The following is a 20,598-nucleotide window of genomic DNA, read 5'->3' on the forward strand; positions in this document are numbered from 1 at the left end:
GAACCCCAACATCAGAACAGCACCTCCTACTGCATTGGGCCATTTCCTAAACTTTCAATTCTATGGTGTCTCATGGCAATTAATGTCATGTTTTAAGCTGTAGCCCTGTGCAGGAACTGGTTTGAGACAAGATGGAACCTTGCAGCAAAGAGCGATTTTCATCCCATCATTCCTAGCTGGATTTAAACCCAGGGCCCAAAGGTAAAATTCTCATGTTCACCCCCATTGAACCCCCGATACCTACTTATGTTAGTGTTGGAAGAGCAGGCTATGCTCAATCTAAGCTTACCAGCCATTGGTGACACATTTGTCTGTGTTTGCAGCTACATGGTGGTTTCAAGTTCCTCATACTCCAAACAGCTGGCTCATCTGTCGCTGAGGTTCCATGAAGAATGAGCAATTTGAATTCGCTGATTTAATTGCAAGCACAGATCAACCAGATGGCAAGTTATGATGATAATAAGCCTGCCCTGAGTGAAGTGAAGGTTTAAGAATGCTTATCTTTACTGCTTTGTTGGAACCTGGTGCCTCACTACCTGTACTTAAATCAGAAAATTAACATTTCTTATGGTTTGGGGAGTTGACCCATCAGACAAGATGGCTCCCCAGAATTTGATCTGCAGTTGCTTTGCATGTAATGTAATTAATGGAGAAGGAACAGTTAGCTTTTCCATCCCAGTTCCCTGGAAGTGAACTAGAGTAAATATTAAAATAGAATTTTTTTGGTAAAGATCTTCACTTGAGTGATGAGGCATAAGATGTCATGAAAAGATTCATTGCGGAAAAAGAAGTAATGTTTGGAGATGGAGGTTTTTAACATTAAGATGTTACCTCTAAGGTGCTGACTTGTTTCAGCTCTGTTAAAGCTGTGAGGTTAGTTCTTTAGGGAGTTTTGGCCTGTTTGACTTGGAAAACAAACACAAAAGTGAGGAGTACAGCAAGATGAGATCTGCTAGTATGCGATTACCAGAGAAAGGTCATGCCGTCTAAAATTTAAGTAAAAGATAAAACATGGCCTATTTGTAATCAAACTGTTCTTTTTATGTTACAGGTTTCTCATCTAGAGATTTATTAACCTTTAAAAGTGTTGTTCAAAGAGTTCTTACATTTGAATTACAGTGTATGGTTCATAGGCATTTTTCCTGAAATGTCAAGTCTAAACACTCACTGATTAAAAGTTCGGAGGTCACTGAAGGTCAGATGCTACATAAACCTGTGTTTTCAGGAAGATATTTCTAAGATTGTGTAGGACTGAATTGGCTGAGGTTACCAAGTGTTAATTTTTATCAAATTTTATAAACTTGCTAGTGAGGTCTGCTAGTATTTGCCACGTCAGTGTATAAATCCTCAGGTCAATCATTCCTGATCACTTAGGAGAATTGGTTAATGTATATTTGGAGCTTAACCATATGCACTTTTGTTTAGCATAACTGTAAGCAATTTCCCATGAAGGAACAATACATTTGTATACTATTGATTTATTGTTCAAATAAAAAGAAAAAAGATGTATGTTATTGGTTAGATTAAAGCACTTGAAGACTTCTAAATTTCTTAATGGCATATTTGCACTGTTGATATAACTGTACAAAAAACTCAGATGTGATTACCTGTGGTATTTATTTCCAATTTGTAGAAGTTTAATAATTTGTAGGCAATCAGACATAGATACTGCTCTGCTACAATTTGCCATTACTATGGTGCAGTTTAATTTTGGTTCACTCTGCTGTGCTGACTGATATTTAATGGATTAAAAATGTAACATCCACAACAAAATACATGATTCAGCATTTTATTAGTTTTTAACTCATTTATAAAGGGTTTTTTTAGTGGAACAGTGGCAACCCCTGTTGTTTTTATAGACCCTGCTGGACAATCGACAACAAGGATGATTGGTAATATGAGGATAGCAGTGGATGCATAACAGGAATGTTCCTTGAAAAGGCACAGCACCATCATACTATCCTTTCTTGGGAAGAGCATTCACCTGATTTGTGGAATACCCTTTTACCATAGCTATTGATATCTGTTGATATGACAATATTATTACACAGCAATGGCATTATCCCACCATGGAGTTTAACTGTTCAATTCAAATTTGTAAAAATTCTGGTGATGCTGGGCCTTTATTACATGTTGTCTCCTGCATTAGGTTAAAATTAACCTGATTCATTGTCAGCAATGGAAGTTCATTGTTTTGTTACCAGGTATAATATCACAGCTTTAATTTAAAGAAAATAAAACCATGTAGTAGTTACAAATCCAACCTGAACGGGTCTTTTTGTCGGTTTGGAATCTGATCAGCAGATTTGTAACATTTACATTTATTTCTTTATCTGTTCAGTTATTCTTCCAGCTGCAGTTATAAATGTTGCAGGCATCTCTCCCTATCAAAGAGGGTTTTACTGCGATGACGACAGCATCAAGTACAGCTATAAGAAAAGTGTGGTACCCAATCTCCTGCTCTTAGCAGTGGGAACACTACTGCCAATTGCTTGTGTAAGTTTATATCTGCTGGTGCATGGCCAAGCCAAGACAAAGTGAAATGTGGCACTTCCTGACAGTAATTCTTTCCTTGATGGGAGTTCTGATTCTTGGCAGTTCACCGCTCCACATGGGCTGTGCTCCATATATTTTAAGGAGTATCTCAGAAGCTCTTTTAATTGAGCAACTTGAGGTGGTGGGCAAGCCTAATTCCTGTAAGCCTTTATAGCATTCAGTAATTTCTATAGTTTCTTGTTAATACTCCTGGGGAATCAACAACACAATTTTTGTCAGCAACAATCACGTGCAAACTAAAAATATTTGGGAACCCCTGTCTCAGAAGTGTGCTTATTACAGTATCGGTGGAATATTTTTAATCTCCTACACCAGTTATGATTTTTGGACTCATCTGAGTGATGAAAGGAACAGAAGGGGTAAGGGGAGGCTTATATCATCTTTGTATCTGGGTTGAATCCATGTCCCAAGATGAAAGAGTAATGCTCTTTCCTGTCATACATATGACATTAAGCAGAATTTTATATACAAAAAAAGTGGAGCCTAAGAGAAATGTGCTAAATGTCTAATTAAAAGGAAGTGTCAAGAAAATAAGGTGGGGGGTGAGGTGGGGATAAAATGAAGAAGTGAAGAAATGAAGAACTGTGGAAATGTTTCAAAGAGTTATGAAGAGATTAGAGGATTAACTTTGTAGTCAGGGCTGCTCATACACTAATGACCCTTGTAGATCAATGGGATTAATTATAATACTAATTACAAAATAAGAACTATTATACCAAGATAATAACTATGAAAACATTTCTCTTTGTTTACATATTAATTCCTGTCAGCTGGGATTCTTTAGTCTGCAATTAAATGTATGACAAACTAGCCTCGTTAGAATCGAAACAGAATAAACTCCATTGAATTGACTTTATGTATATTTTTATAATAAGAATTATTTTACAGATATGAAAATAAAAATATGAATGACGGAGATCTTTTGTCCGAGCATCAAACTTTAGGCGGCTTGACCATCCACCATTCAAGTGAAGCACAGTGCATTTTGGGAGTAATTGTAACAATTTCTACTATCTAAATTTCATTATAATGCACGGTTTATAATTGAATTATTGCACCATATGATTTGGAGGAGTAAGTGTTATGAGGGGAGGGGTGTGGAAGGTGGGGCTGGAAATAGTGAATGGAGTGTTTTTGCATTTGTCCTGCAATGCCACATTTTACTCTGTTGAAGCAGTTGTGCCCCTAAGCTGTTTGTCGTCTCTGTTACTTACTCTTGCTTTGTCTGTATCTGTTGTCATCCTTTCTATTAGCTGGCCTCCCTTTCCTGGTTATCGAAACTAGCACCATCAAACCTTATAAGCGTGGATTTTACTGCAATGACGAAAGCATCAAGTATCCCTATAAGAATGGAGAAACAATCAGTGATGCTGTGCTTTGTGCTGCTGGTATTCTAATCACCATCCTCTCTGTAAGTCTCCAATCACTTTGATCAAATCAATTGTGCCATTTTGTCTGCTAGCTGAAAGCAAGCCATAAATTTGCAGAATTCCTTCACAAAGTTTACTTCCTTCATTATGCCATTTCAAAACTAATGAACATTACACGAAAAGGTTTCAACAGGAAGCAAGGATTTGTAAAAATCTAATTTTATTTTTTCTAGCCAAAATTTCTAGTGAGTGTAATTAGTTTTCTACAGAGGGCCTGAAATTTTGCATTCTTTTTGGCGCAAAAAAGGCATCGTTGTGGCATATGGAAGTGGAATGTCAGATATTCTGGAATTTCACCTATTTTAAAATATTCACTAAATTCGGCAAAAGATACACCTACCTCCCAAGTGGTAAATGTATTCAAATAACAGGATAATGAGAACAAAACTATCTGTCCCGGGCATTACTCCATTTATACCAGAAATGGTTTTGCCTTAACTTAAACTTGTAGTAGAGAGGAAAGTTACCTTCAAGACTTTTCAAATCAGGAATTGGTTGAGCTTGCAGGCTTTTAAAATCCACAAACTTTGAAACATCAGCTTTGATTAGAGTGATTAGAGAAATCTATTCTCAATTGTGCTGCTATGAGCGAATTCTGCAAATTCCCTTTCATAAGTTTCAGGCAAGGAAATTGTTCTGGTCCCACACTTCTGTCATGCAGCCCTGACCATGGGCTTTTCAGATACGACCATATGATGGAGACAGAACAGGGGGAGTAAATGTGAGAGTTTCACTGGATAAGGCTGCATCAAAAGAGAAGACTAACTAGGAAGCAGTCTTCTATCAGACCATGTGCTCACCATCCAAAATGTATCAGAAATCTGCCTAAGGAGCTGATGGGTCACTAAGGAGGTATAATAAGAACTTTGTGACTCATTTAAAACTGAGGTCCAAACACTCTCTCAAGTCCAAAATCCAGCAAAGAATATACTTATCCTGGAGCACTTCCATTTTGATCAGATTCATTCACTTGGTTCACCGGGATCACCGGACTCTCTCTCAGTGGGGCCATCTCACACCCATGTCATGGGATTGCTGGTGGTTATGGGCCACTTCTCCCATGAAAGAGTTGAGTATTGCAGTGAAGATTGGCTTGAGGCTTTTGTTACAACATTTTTAAACATCAGGCTATCTTAGGGGCAGTAATCAGAAAAAGATTGATGTGGTGAGGTAGGGAGGGTAGCGCATATTAAAGGAAGGTGCATATGTAGGCGAGGAGGTGACGTAGGATAGTAAATAGGATCAGAGCCCAAAGGACATGCTCAGGCCACCATGAAGATGATGAATGAAGGAATGCAACACGTTCAAAGAGACTAGAAGTAAATGTCAGAGGGATTGGACAAAGTCATTAAACCTTTTTCTCCTATGCAGGAGTGAAGGAGGTGGCACACTGCCACGGTCACCTCGCCCACAAAGTGTGGATGATGAGAATCATGAGTTTCTTGTCCCAACATGAAACAGCCGGCCTTTCTGTTCCACTCCTCTGTTAGGAGAAGATCAAAGTCAGGTTCCCTGGCCCCTGCTGCCATTCTTCTCAAACAAGTTCCCAGATTCTCCAGCACTGCCCTTTAAGCAGTAGATTTTCTATCCTGTTACTGCACCTGATCCCCAGCTCACCCTCTTCACTGTGCAGACACTCGAGACCTAATTCCGTCTCTACATGTTTGATTGAAGCTGCTCTCTCCAGCATTGTAGGCATATTTACAGTTGATATGCCTTTGCATATTTACTTGTCCCCACAATTTATGGATGTTTCACTCTACCTCAGTACCAACAGTGCAATGATGATGTTGGGATATTGGACCCAATGTGTGCAAAATAAGAGTGAAGTTGCTGAAAATGCCAATGTTTAAAAAAATACATGGATATGCCTGAACAGACTTTGAGCAAATTGACACTGAGGATTATAACCCTGGATACGATGTTAATGATTTAGCTTAAGTAAAAAGCAAAATTGATGAGTTTGGCACACAGTCTGTATGACCACATTTGCAGAAATGTGAAAAGAAAAGGAATCTTTTATGGGATTGTTCACATTTAAACCAATGAAAATGCAGGAACTTTCTGTTTTTACTAATAAATTACACGTATTCACACGTTTGGTGGTGAAAATGAGCTGATTTCCAAGGATAGAATATATTCCACTAAATCCTCTTAGGAAATGTGTTCATAAGACAACACCCTCTGTCCTGTAAAAGACAGCCTTCTCCTTACCCATTCTTTTATTATCTTAATGAAGTACTGCATGCTTTATTTCACTTGGAAGTGCTGCAAATTCTGGGATTAAGTGAGCACTTCAGCTATTCCATTCTGTTTTCACATTTAAATAATTTGTCTACTTTCATCTGTAAAGTGGTTTTAATTTTTTTGTTTGAACATAGTCCCTTGATGAGGGAAAACCACAACTAAAATTTCATTAAATAAAAATGACCAGCCCCAAACCTTTTCACCTTGAAGTCAGTGCCAGGAATATCTCCTTACTACAGTGGCAAAGTTTCAAAAATAGCTTTTTCTGTTGAGTTTGCTACATTTTTGGTATCTATAGCAACACCATCGCTATGCGAATTGGCTGTTCTTGTAAAGCATATGTCAGGGTGTTTATCTACAAGGCGGTTCTCATTTTGAGGTAGTGGTATGTTAAAGAGGCCCTCAGGATTCAGAAATACTAAATTAACCAATCAAGCTAAAAAGTAAAGAAAAATGGTTATGGTTGAGAAAATTAAAAAAAAAGTTTTAAAAATTAAAACAGCTACAACCTTGGAAGGCCTGGGATAACATAAATTTTCCAAAAGGCTTTGAAACTGGGAAAATTAATTGCTTTGGCAAAATGCCGTTAAGCTTAGATTGTTGAAACGTATGCAATAGATTCTGCAGATTCCATAAAGAGTTTAGTGATTCTTTTCCTCCTTCCAGTCTGCAGTGATCCAGCTGCGGCTGTACCATTGTGCCTCAGCCTCCAGGGTCGTTTCAATTGCTATTTAGAATGCATATCTGAGAGCAAGGCATGAATGATTGGAATAGTTCCTAGGTGATTTCTTGCCCAACCCACTTGTATCTGCATGGGCTAAACATTTCTTTTGTAGTACGCAACAACAAAAATTACTTTGTTGCCTGAATTCTGCCATTGAGTGTGCTGTCACCAAGGTAGATGGTGAGCAAGTGAAGCAGCTAATCAGGAACATTGCAAGAAGATTTCGGAGATTGAGTCCTGTGATCTATTTACCAGAACTTCTATCAAGAAATAGACTGGGTGGCGTTGTGGATTATACATTGCCCTTTGGGATCTGGGTTCAAAGTTATCTCAGATTGATGGGATGAAACATCCCATCCTGCTGGCTAAACCTGTTGGATTAGGATCAGGTATGAAATGAGGTTGAACAGTCTTGAACCACTTCATATTGGGCAGAGCAGAAAACTGTTGCTGTATTGGTGCTTTTGAACTTGGAGTTGAGGCACATTGTCAGGGGAGAGTAGAAGGAGATTGACTCCTAGCCTTGCATGTGCTTATTCAATGTTCGATGCCTGAAATGAAAAGCATTCTATTATTGACCACTAAGACCCTCACCCTGTTCAGCAGAAAATTGACAAAAAAAGTTTTAAAAAACTAAGTAAAAGGAAAACTTTTTATAGGTACAAGTGAACCCAGTTTCTAGTATCATCTTTGATTATAGCTGCTGTAGAAAAGTATAGTTGGCTGCCTCCCATCCCCAATGCTTCAAAAGGAAAGCAAAATGTTCTCATTTAATTTGCCTGTTTCCAAAATTGTATCTGTTACTGGCAAGTGATTGATGACGAAAGAGATTAATTTGTCAGATGCAGCAATGCACAGAAAATACATGTATTGTAAACATGGAGAGCCTTAGCAATTTGCAACCCAATCTTACTATCCTGACTTCCTTATTCTAGCATTGGTATTAATTCTGTTTGATTGTGATTTATATTTCTCAATCCCCTGCAACTATTCTATCTTTGTTCTCCGTCAGCTCTGCATTTTAAATTGCTGTAAGAATCTTACTTTAAACTGATCTGTGTGCTCTCAACTCGGTTTCTAATAGGTACAGGCCCACAGCACAAATTTGCCTGAATCTCAACTTAGGTTCAATTTAGCATTAAACTGACGATCTCATTCAGAAAAGCTATAAAAGTGCATAGCTTGAGAAATGGCAGAAAGTACATTGCACAGGATTAAGTGCACTTTAAAGGCTTGGGGATTGGTATGTTTTTGAGCAATTGCAGATAACTTTACTCTGTGTCTATTCTGTGCCATATCTAACCCAGAAGTCCTTGACGCTGGTGCTGGGCATTCAAAGTGGATAATTGTTTCAGTCAGAGCCACTGGCATTTTTGCTCAATAAGCAAAAAACTAACCAAGTTCTATAAACTTTAATTCTGAGTACAAATGGACAGAACTATCACATGTGATTGATCCTTTTAATAGATATTTTCCCTGTAATTTTATGGACCAAGGATAATAAAACAGTATGTTCTTGCTTTTGAATGTTCTGTTAAATATTGTTTTGCTGACGCCTATGTCATGAAGTATTCCTCAGTTATGAGGGTGGGTTTCTCAGTGTGCCACTGTGTGTTGTGATGACTTGTTGTCCCCCTATAGATTTTTCATTCTTTCCCCATGATGAAGAGTTTGATTTCTCTTTGTTGCCTGTTCTGACAGAATGGTTGATTTCAAGAGGTTTCTGCATGGTAAGATCACATGGGTGATCATTGTGGCAAAGGATAAAGATCAATGAATGCACTGTGCCACCAAACTGACTTTCTTTACCTGTTCTAGCGAATTACTTCTAAGTGAAGAAACATGATAAAACCTAAAATACTTCAAGAAAGATTAAAAGTCAAGAGCCTAATGTCTTAGTACATCACAATATTAAAAAGTAAATGGCTTTTGACAGTGTACTATTCAGAACTGAGATAACCTCTGGACTAATCTCAGTATTCACCTCAGTCCTGTTCCATACAGTTTAGATGGGACCTTTCTCCTTATGTGGAACATCCTTGCTCGGCAATGCATTGACATTTCTTAATCATTTGACATCCCGCTCATGAGTTGGTCCTCGGGCTGTGCACTAAATCAAAAATGTTATTCAAGGTAGCAGTTTTTTGATCAAAGGTACTTAACCAATGTAGCCCAATGAGACTACACATTCGCACGAGGGAATCAAGCTACTAGTAGAAATTGTTAACCAGCGCTGTCACTGCCCCATTGCATTATCTTTTACTCTTCGGGGCTAATTTCCTTTGGTAGTGCATCGGTTAACATAAACCCCTTTATATTTAGCCTCATTGAAACTATATCATTTAATCGGCTATTGTCCTGACATCCTGTCCCCTCCAAAAAAAAGCAGGTCAAATTCATGATGAACACGTTGCCTGAATAGTGTAATGACTGCTTAACACTCCACTAGGGTGTTTGAGTATGAACTCCAGGCAAGGCTTTGCCAACACCAGAGATGTCATTATTACCAACTGAGCCAAAAGATACTTACTTTCCTTAAATTATATGAAACCTAATTTAATGCTGATGTTCATGAAGCAACAATATGGTTTATTTGTCTGTGCTCCCATGCGCTGCAGTAAGTCATGACTATAAATGTAAAATGTTTTTTCGAAGGACAAGGGCAGCAGATGCATGGGGACACCACCATCTGCAAGCTTCTCTCCAAGCCACACACCATCCTGATTTGGAACTATTCCTTCACTGTCACTGGGTCAAAATCCTGGAACTTCCTCCCTAACAGCACTGTGGGTGTACCCACACCACATGCACAGTAGCAGATCAAGAAGGCAGCTCATCAGCACCTTCTCAAGGGCAATTAAGGATGGGCGATAAAAGAAGCCCATGTCCCATGAATGAATAAAAAGAATTCATCACGGATTTCCTTGGACCCAGTCCACCAGCCAAAGTTATTGGCCAGAATTTTCTTGCCCATCCCACTGGCGGGATCTTCCATTTCAACCGAAGTGAATGGACATTTAAGTAGCTCTCCGCATTTTCTGGACCTGCCATGACAGGGCTGGAAAATTCTGCCCATTATATGAATAAACTATCATTGCAAGGGACTTGAAAAAGGAAGATGAAAAGACAACTAACAACCAAAGCTACTTAAATTTAAATCTAATCAATGCTTTTATTTTGACCTAATATAATGATAAATGTACTATAAAAAAGAAATGATTTTGAATTCTTTTGGTTACTAAGGGAATATGGTGTAAAATGTTCTGACACCTAGGTAAGTGAAAATCATGACTCTCATCCATAAAAGATAATCAATTTGCATTATTTTCAAAAGTGCACAAACCAAATTTTTTCAATTGGCAAAATGCATTTTATTTTTAAGTATAAGGCACACACATATAGTAATTTTGCTCCTTAATTTTATTCTAAAGAAACAACAAGTACTTTTCTGAAGGCTGCTGCTGATTCTATTTGAAAACCAATAAATAATTGAGACCTCGGAGGCCCACAGGGTTGCTATGGAGAATGTAAAGCTTTGACAGTAGTAGAATCTATAGAAAAAAATTAAGAAATGTTAATGGGATGCTCAATCAAAGGAATAAAGATGTTATAAACAACAAGAGTACTACAAGATAAATGTTTTTAAGCTGAAAAGCATTTGCTACAATTCACAAAAACCTATAACATGTTTATGTAGAGTTTATTAAAAACATATCACTGCTGTAAATGGGTCCTTTGAGTTCTGAGACTGAAACTCCAGTTTTATTCCAGCTGTAGTGAATTACAGCGTTCCAATTCCTCTGACATTTGAGATGTTGCTGTAAATTTTTGGCCCTCATTAGGGTCCTGTATGTTCTCAATTAAGACAGTGGTGGACTGCACACGCACCTGTGGTCTTTTGGGTAAACTGTTGCCTGATGATGAGATATAATTCGCTTAGTGAGATCTCCCAGGTCCAGAAAATTGCAAAAACCATGTGTAGATAATATAACCTGCATAAGTGCTGGCTTATTATCCATTTAAATGTTATACTGTCAAATTTTACACATCTGTAGGGGATACTACGGAATCGACATCACTATACTTGTCTGCGACAGGATATTCTGATGCAGCATTTCTTTCTCTTGCTCTTTGGCAAAGCCATCAAACAATTCCCTCCAGCAGTGATGGAAGGACACTTTGGGATAGACACTTACTTCCCCTTTACTGTCAGAATCCCATTCTGTGGTTGTCCAGCAGGAGGCAACATTCAAGCTGAAAAAAATTGCATGTTTTTCTGATTCTTTGCTTGAAATGCAATTATTTTTTCAACCTGATGTTCCATTTAAAAACACATCTGATAAGTGCAGCCAGTTTTGTGTCTCCCCTGCTTTTTTATTTCCATTGAAGTCGATAAGAATAGAAATCAGGAAAGATGTAAAGTGGGCGCCCAGTTTGCTATGATACATTTTACAGTATTATGCAAAGTCAAAATCTACCCCATTCAGATGAGAAATTGGGCTTGTTAGCACTCGTTTGAATAAGCTGTCCCATGAAATGTGATAGGACACATCATGAATGTGCTTGAACACTTCTGCTGCCTGGACCACTCTGGAGGACCCCTGCAGTACTCAGCAGAGTGGGAGTCAAGATGTGTGGTGGTTTGCTGCACACTGCACAACTTCGCCAACATGAAGGCACAACCCTTGACACCAGCTATACCGCAAGCAGCTGAGAAGCAGGATCATTAGGAGGAGGGGGAAGGGAAAGGAGGAGGTAATCTAGTCAGTCCCTTATGCCGGGGCAGTCCTTGAAGTTCTAACTTGAGTACAATACCAGCAACTGCAATCCCAATTCCCATTGACCAACAGTGCCGCACCTTCCCTTTCCTCAGTCACTGTCCATCACTGTGTTCACTTGACAACAATGCAGAAATAAATGTCCCCAAAATAAACATACCAAAACATATTTATAAATGAAACCATGCCATGTTGCATATAAATGTCAACTAATCACCCTTGTGTGCTCCCATGTGCCTGTCTTCTATGCACGTTTGCATGTGGCTGCAGCAAAGCTGATGGAGCACTGCTGAATTTCACTGGAGGAGACTGCAAATGGCCTTGGAGAATGACCTCAAGCAGCTCTGGATCTGGAGGGCCTGATTGCGGATGGCACCCGTCTGGGCTTACTGGCTGGTAGGGAATGGCAACGCTTCTGGCAGAGTGACAATGGTGAGAAGATAGCACGTTGGTGCTCCATGGAACCATTGCCACTCCCCTAGGGTGGCTCCTCAGCAATCCTAGCAAACTGATGACAGATACTAGACCACTGTAACATGCTGCACATGGGATTGCAGCCCACTTGCACACTGTGGTCCACAGTCATGATGGCAATGGTCCGAGCTTATTGGACAGTAGTCTGAGCATCCACTGCAGCACTCAGATTTTGGGTGGCTGCAACTTTGGCCATCAGAGGCTGCATTGTTGTTGCACAAATGTGAAAATGGACTTGACCACCAACTCCACGCTGGAAAGTTCGGGCTCCAAGCTCTACATAAAGCTGTCTCAAGTTGATGCTGGTGTCCTCCATGCTCCTTGACTTGACTGCAAGCTTTCTGGCAGGTTTCCAATGTACAAACCATTTTTTGTGCCTATCCATCAGTATTCCTCTGTAAGCTGCTCCATTGAAGTTCTTATCTGAGGTCTCTGCAGCAGGATCCATGTGTGATCACGCCCTCTGGTGAACTGACACCTCCACTATCCTTGCCCTTTGCCCTAGCCATAGTCCAGATGTGCCCAGTGAATCACCACGTTGCAGATTCTAGGCTGAATTTTAGTCTGGGTGCGGAAGTACATTCTGATGTGCAAATGGCTGTACTTAGTATCTTTTTGGAGGAAATCTGACTTTCCTTCGCATTCAGGATCCCACATAATTTCTCTCTTGCCATTTTGTGGGTCAGGAATGCCCTAGCGTATGCAAGACGCACACCTGTCCCTGCTGAAGTCAGATTCCTAATTTCAAATGGGACGAAAATTGAGTTTCCTCGCGCATTTTCATCTGGTGGTGCGGGGTTTTGGAAGACCATTTAAAAGCATGCCAGGTTTGAGAGTTCGTGAAGCAAATGGAAAGCTTATCGAGGAGTCTGGAACATTCTGAAAGGTAAGTGTAAAGTGTTTTCACACCTTCAAATGTCACTATTAGATAATGTATTGTAATGTAGATGTGCTTTTAAGGCAGTGATTCATCACAGGGATCTGCCCTTTAAAGGTAAGTTGACCCGTATATTGGCCAGCTTTGTGTAGTTTTGCAAATGTATTACAGTGCTTCTCCAATGGAGAAAGCACCATAATGCGGTGAAAAATGTAACAAAATGACCTATCAGACTGTGTTGTCATCTATACTGTAATTTAAATGGCCCTGGCTGATTTAAAAGAAAAGTTTAATACTTTAAAAAAATCGAACCACCTGCACCCCTATATTGCTTGACAGGCAGCCTGTTTTGAAATTGAAATGGGCACCTTCTGTTCTTTCCCTCCCAGATTGCATTCTATAGTTTGGACAGCTGTGGCCATTCTGAATGCCTGGCTGGGTTTCAAGTGCAAATGGGTTTCTGCACAGGAGTTCCATTCAACTGAGAATGTGAGACAATTTCAGGAAGTTGTAATAAAAGATTGTGCATTTGATGTAGCTTCAGTTTTGTTGACACAAGCTAAAAGGCTTGCAAGAGTTACAAGTATTTTTTCCAAGTGGTAGAATGCATTTTCCCTACAGTGTCAATGATAGCCTATTTGATGGAGGCTTTTATTCGATGTTGTGGGAGGTTTTTCCACAAGGCGTGTAAAATATTTTCCATTGATATTGCATGGAATTTGAGGACTGTGTAGTGCATATTGAATGAGTGACTATGGAGGATATATGGGCGACTTGGTAGTGGCATGGGTGGTCTGAGGGGGCATGGAGGATACATGGAGGACATAGCGGTGGCCTGGGGTGATAAAGATGATCTGAGAGGGCATGGAGTATACATAGGGAGAATAAACATGACTATGGAGGATATATGGGGGACTTGGTGGTGGCATGGATGACTTGAGGGGGCATGGAGTATACATAAGGAGAATAAACATGACTATGGGGGACTTGGTCGTGGCATGGGTGATCTGAGGGGGCATGGAGGATACATGGAGGACATAGGGGTGGCCTGGGGTGGCTCGATGATCTGAGAGGGCATGAAAGATACCTGTGGGAATACAGGTGATGTGGGGTGGCATGGGTGATCTGAGGAGGCATGGAGGATACATTGCAGGATAACATTGGCATAGGAGATCTGAGGGGCAACGGGTTGCATTATGGGTTGGTGGGGGGTGAGGAAGGTGAGAAGTGAGGTTTAAGGGGCCTTTAAAAACTGGAATACTGTGTTGGAGAACCAAGGCAGGTCTTCCAACCTGCCTGCCTCTGCGCCCACACTCCTCACACACTCCAGCACAGCTTGCAAATTGCACTGTGAAAATGACCCCTGTGTGAAAGGACAAAAAAGGCATGTGAAGTCACACATGGTGCTGTTTGCAAGCCACAGAAGTACACAGGTTGGGTTTTCCTGAGTCCAGTGGAAGATTCGGCCCTCTGACTTTAATCTTTCCTGTAAGATAAGTACAATGTCAGTATCTGAGCTGGTGGCTGTGAGTGTGAAGTCAAGTGATGGTCCTGTGCCTTCATCATTCTCTTCTTTGTGATCTGCACTGTCTGGCTAGGTTGTAGCTCTTGAGTATCTAAAAAGAAAACGATACGAGGGTAAGTTGTGACAAGGCAAGCGGGATGGGGGAGGGGGGAATGAAGTTTTGCTTACATAGTAGATACAGGACATCTCTCCTACTTTCCAACTTCTTCACTAAAAGGGCAGAGCCCACTCTCTCCCATTTTGTGCCTTTTGTTATTGGCTCCCAGGTCAGATTCATTTCCTGGCAATGGTCAGCACCTGCTCTAGCCGCAATGCACGTTCTCTTTAAGAGGTGCCAGCTAGCTTTAAGCAGTGCAGGCTAGCTTTAACTGGTTCCAGGAAGTTAGAATTTTAGGCCCTCCACTGATTTGTACAGCCAATAAACAAGGTGGTTAGTGCTGGCTGCACTCAGCAATCATTCAAATTAGCGGGTGGGATGAAATTGGCATGATGCCAGCATTACTTTGGGCGTAGATTAATCACACATCACCATCCATATGCTCATTTTGAGGGTCTATCCAATTTAGCTCCTTTTGTCTTTATCTGAAGTGAACAACTGACTGATAGGGAACCAGTAGCTTGATCTAACAGGTGAACCAGAATTCAAAATATGAATATTTTTGCTTCTGAACATATAAGGGGTAATTTTCTGAAAGCATGCGTTGGAAATTCAGGCTTGTACTGTGCATAATTTTCAAACTTTAGGTGTCTAAATTACTAATATACACCCTCATTGAATGACTTCTTATGAACTGTGTGAAGTGAGAAAGTTAATGTTCACTTTTTTTCAAAAAAGGTTTCTTTCAGTCTTACCAAGTTATTTATCAACTCTTGTAATATTTAGCATAACATAAATATTCTTTTGCAAGGGAGGAAAGAACAAAAGAATTACACAGAACCCTCAATTGACCTGTCTCCGCTGTGTCATTTTGAACAATGGCTTTCAACTCGCATTTTATACAACAATGGAAACAAAATGGTACACCTCCCCCTGCCCAGCCCCAGGCAGTACCATTTTCTGTAACATGTTATGGTTCAGACAGTGCTTACTGCATTAAAACTCGGGTTATTCTCTTGCAGCCTCATCAGCCAAGGAGGAATTTTTCTGTTAAGTTTACATTAAAGCCCCGATTTGTTACTCAGACGCAGCACATTACACTGACTTTAATTGGCCTGCCCAACCCACTCATCTTTAGAAGAAGCTACTTGTCCAGGAAATTTTGCCCAGAGACCTCAGGCTGTCGGACACTTGGCTAAGGAGTGTGAGACAGCAGCTCTTAGAGTTGTAGCTAGTGGAAGTTATGCTGTGGCACAAAAGGGGAAATCATTGAACACAGCAGCATAATAGAGATTTGTGAGCAACACTGCACTATTTGATGCTGGGAAATTGGAGGTGGCCAGAAGGAATGTGACTTATTGGAAGCTGAAGGCCACCCTCCAATATAAGCACAGACGTCAATTGCATGGAGAGAGGTTTCTGCTGCTAAAAACCCCCGATCACCCAGCTTCTTCTACATCTCTGCAAATCACAGAATCACACAGTGCAGAAGAGGCCCTTCGGCCCATCAAGTCTGCACCGACACGTGAGAAACACCTGATCTACCTACCTAACCCCATTTACTAGCACTTGGTCCATAACCTTGAATATTATGACGTGCAAGTGTTCATCCAGGTACTTTTTAAAGGAACTGAGGCAACCCGCCTCCACCACCCTCCCAGGCAGCGCATTCCAGCCCATCACCACCCTCTGGGTAAAAAGGTTTTTCCTCACATCCCCCCTAAACCTCCTGCCCTTCACCTTGAACTTGTGTCTCCTCGTGACTGACCCTTCAACCAAGGGGAACAGCTGCTCCCTATCCACCCTGTCCATGCCCCTCATAATCTTGCACACCTTGATCAGGTCGCCCCTTAGTCTTTTCTGCTCCAATGAAAACAACCCAAGTCTATCCAACCTCTCTTCATAACTTAAATGTTTCATCCCAGGCAACATCCTGGTGAATCTCCTCTGCACCCCCTCCAGTGCAATCACATCCTTCCTATAATGTGGTGACCAGAACTGAACACAGTACTCCAGCTGTGGCCTCACCAAGATTCTATACAACTCCCTACTTTTGTAATCTATGCCTCGATTGATAAAGGCAAGTGTCCCATATGCCTTTTTCACGACCCCACCAACATGCCCCTCTGCCTTCAGGGATCTTTGGACACACACGCCAAGGCCCCTTTGTTCCTCGGAACTTCCTAGTGCCATGCCGTTCATTGAATACTTCCTTGTCAAATTACTCCTTCCAAAGTGTATCAGCTCATACTTTTCAGGGTTAAATTCCATCTGCCACTTATCTGCCCATTTGACCATCCCGTCTATATCTTCCTGTATCCCAAGACACTCAACCTCACTGTTAACCACCCAGCCAATCTTTGTGTCATCCGCAAACTTACTAATCCTACCCCCCACATAGTCATCTATATTGTTTATATAAATGACAAAAAATAGGGGACCCAGCACAGATCCCTGTGGTACGCCACTGGACTCTGGCTTCCAGTTACTAAAGCATCCTTCTATCATCACCCTCTGTCTCTTACAACTAAGTCAAAATTTTGAATCCACCTTATCAAATTACCTTGTATCCCAAGTGCCTTCTTTATAAGTCTCCCATGTTGGACATAGTCAAAGGCTTTGCTGAAATCCATATAAACTACATCAACTACACTACCCTCATCTATACACCTGGTCACCTCCTCAAAAAATTCAATCAAATTTGTTAGGCATGACCTCCCTCTGACAAAGCCATGCTGACCATCTCTGATCAAACCACGCCTCTCCAAGTGGAGATAGATTCTCTCCTTCAGAATTTTCTCCAATAGTTTCCCTACCACTGATGTGAGACTCACTGGCCTGTAGTTCCCTGGCTTATCTCTACAGCCATTCTTAAATAGCGGAACCACATTAGCTGTTCTCCAGTCCTCTGGTACCTCCCCTGTGGCCAGAGAGGAATTAAAAATTTGAGTCAGAGCCCCTGTGATCTCCTCCTTTGCCTCCCTCAACAGTCTGGGACACACCATCCGGAGCTGCAGATTTGACCACACCTCCAATACCTTGTCACTCCCTTTATCAATTTGATCAAGATCCTCGCAGTCTCTCCCCCGGAGTTCCATACCTTCACCCTAATTCTCTTGGGTGAAGACGAATGTGAAATATTCCTTCAACGCTCTACTGATGCCCTCTGACTCTACCCATAGAATGCCCCCTTGGTCCCTAATTTTTCCCTGGTTATCCTCTTCCCATTGAAATACTTATCGAATATCTTGGGATTTTCTCTACTTTTACCAGCCAGAGCTTTCTCATATCCCCTCTTTGCTCTCCTAATTGCTTTTGTAAGCTCCACCCTGCACTTTCTGTACTCCACTAATGCCTCGTCTGGTTTGCTCCCCTTGTACCTGCTAAAAGCCTCTCTTTTCCTTCTCATCATTTCCTGAATATCTCTGGTCATCCATGGTTCTCTGGGCTTGTTAGTGCTTCCTATTACCCTAGAGGGAACAGGTTGAGCCTGTACCCTCCCCATTTCCTTTTTGAAGGCCCACCACTGCTCTTCTGTAAATTTCCCCACAAGTAGCTGTTCCCAGTCTATGTTGGCCTTATTTTACTAAAATCTGCTCTCCCCCAATCCAAAACATTTTTTTGCAACTTGTCTATTTCTTTGTCCATAACCAGCTTAAATTGCACCATGTTGTGATCGTAATCATTAAAATGCTTCCTCACCATCACCTCAGCCACCTGTCCAGCTTCATTCCCCAGAATTAGGTCCAGCACTGCACTGTCCCTTGGTGGACCCTCTACATATTGACCTAAAAAGTTCTCCTGTACACATTTCAAGAAATCCACTCCATCCAAGCCCTTAACACTATGTCTATCCCAACTAATGTTGGGAAAGTTGAAATCACCTTATATAATTACCCTTTATAACCTGTATTATCCTATATAACCTATATTACCCTACATAATTACCAAATGGGAGGGAATGCACTGGTATTATGAATTAGGCAGAGGTAAATGGTCCCCTCGCTGTTGCACATGTTTCTTGAGGAGCATATCACATCACACAGTATACTTGTATTCACTGTCATTTGTACCGAGATTGGAGAGGAATTCTGAACTCAGATTATCCAATTTGGGACAGGTTAGCAAAATCCAAATTCTAATCCAGTGTTGATAACTTTGGGTTCAACATTTTTTATGAAAGAAAAATACAACAATTGGCATCATTTTTGTCAAGAATCTGATAATTCAGCAACAGTGGAGGAGTCATGAGAGGTGGTGAAGTAGAGCTGGATGTCATCAGTGTATATATGGAAATTAACACTGTTTTCGGATGATGTCGCCAAGGGGATGCAAATTCATCACATACAGATTTACCTTCACAAGTGCGAGGAGGTCATGGTCTTCTTTGCCACTAAGACTGATACCATCCAATCAGCTGTCCCTCCCTTCCTCTGGCACTTCCTATAAAGTTTCTCCCTACCCTAGCTCTGAACTCACATCATTCTCTTGTTTCCCTCCTACCACTCATCTTGACCACATGACCCCCCTTCTGCTCCCTCAACCCTCTTCCCACTAAACTGCTGACCATGCAGCTTCCCTTTCTGGTTGCTATGTTATCTGATATTGTTAATGGTTCTCTTTCCGCAGATACTGTCCCTCTCCTCAAATAAACAGAATCACAGAATTTTAACTGCACAGAAGGAGGCCATTCAGCCTATCATGTCTGCACAACCCTTGACCCCACCATCCTTGCACGCTACCATCCTATCTATAGCCACTCTTTCCTCTCCAAAATCTTTAAAGAAATAATGCCGAATCCATACCCATCATTACTGGAACTCAATGTTTTAAGTCCTCTGCCCCTGCCAAAGTACCGAAATGGTTTTTATCAAAGTCAAGTTATCCCTCCTCGTCTTTTTCAACCTGTCTGCTGCCTTTTACAAGGTTGACCTCATTGTCCTCTTCCCACGCTTCTCCCTGTTTACCATCTGAGTGGGGCTGTGCTCACCTGGTTCCACTCTTATTTAAAAGCAAAACACTGGATACTGGAGAAATAGAAAAAGTGCTGAAAAAACTCAGCAGGTATGGCAGCACCTGTGGAGAGGTAAACAGAGTTAATGTTTCAAGTCCAATAACTCCTCTTTGGAACATGTTTTTTTCTATCCTATTGTAGCCCGAGTATCATTTGCAATGTCTTCTCTTCCCACTCCTGCATCATTACATTTGGTGTCCCCCAAGAATCCATCCTTTGGCCCCTCCTTTTTCTCATCTACCATCATCAGAAAACAGTGTTAATTTTCACATGTATGCTGATGGCACCCATCTCTACCTTACCGTCACCTCTCATGACTCCTCCGCTGTTAGTAGATTATCAGATTCTTACCTGTATCCAGTACTGCATGAGAAGAAATTTTCTCCAATTAAATATTAGGAAGACCAAAACCGTTAGCTCTTGACTCCCCCACTTTTGTTGGCAACTTTCTGAGACTGAATCAGGCTGTGGTTTCTGTTAAAACAACTCACTTTCAAAATTCTGAGCCTTCTTTTTCAGATTCTTCCATGGCCTTGCCCTTCCCTATTTCTGCAATCCCCTTCAGTCCCACAACCCTCAGAGCTCATTTAATTCTGGCCTCTTGAGCATCCTGGATTTTAATTGTTCCAACATTGGTTGTTGTGCCTTCAGTTGTCTAGGCCCTAAGCTCTGGAATTCCCTACATAAACCTCTTTGTGTCTCGACCTCACTTTCCTCCTATTGAGACACTTCTTAAAAACTACCTCTTTGACCAACCTATAGACTTCCCTAATATCACCTATGGAGCTCAGTGTCAAAATTTGCTTTATTATGCTCCTGTGAAGTGCCTTGTAACGTTTTACTACATTAACGAGGCAAGTTGTTGTTTGTTTATAC

The 20,598-nt window shown here is 41.0% G+C and overlaps 1 protein-coding gene across 2 annotated transcripts in view; it reads left to right on the forward strand.

Annotated features, from left to right (window-relative positions):
- Positions 1-20,598, forward strand: part of plpp3 (phospholipid phosphatase 3) — a 149,259-nt gene that overhangs the window by 51,188 nt on the left and 77,473 nt on the right. Inside the window, exon 2 of one of the 2 annotated variants that reach the window (XM_041208937.1) lies at positions 3,810-3,967. In XM_041208937.1, coding sequence (XP_041064871.1) covers positions 3,810-3,967 — 158 coding nt within the window. Of the gene's footprint in view, positions 1-2,341; positions 2,497-3,809; positions 3,968-20,598 lie in introns of both variants that reach the window. The other variant, XM_041208938.1, reaches the window with a different exon arrangement.

The sequence above is a fragment of the Carcharodon carcharias genome, chromosome 16 (assembly GCF_017639515.1).
Source record: "Carcharodon carcharias isolate sCarCar2 chromosome 16, sCarCar2.pri, whole genome shotgun sequence".
NCBI lineage: Eukaryota > Metazoa > Chordata > Chondrichthyes > Lamniformes > Lamnidae > Carcharodon > Carcharodon carcharias.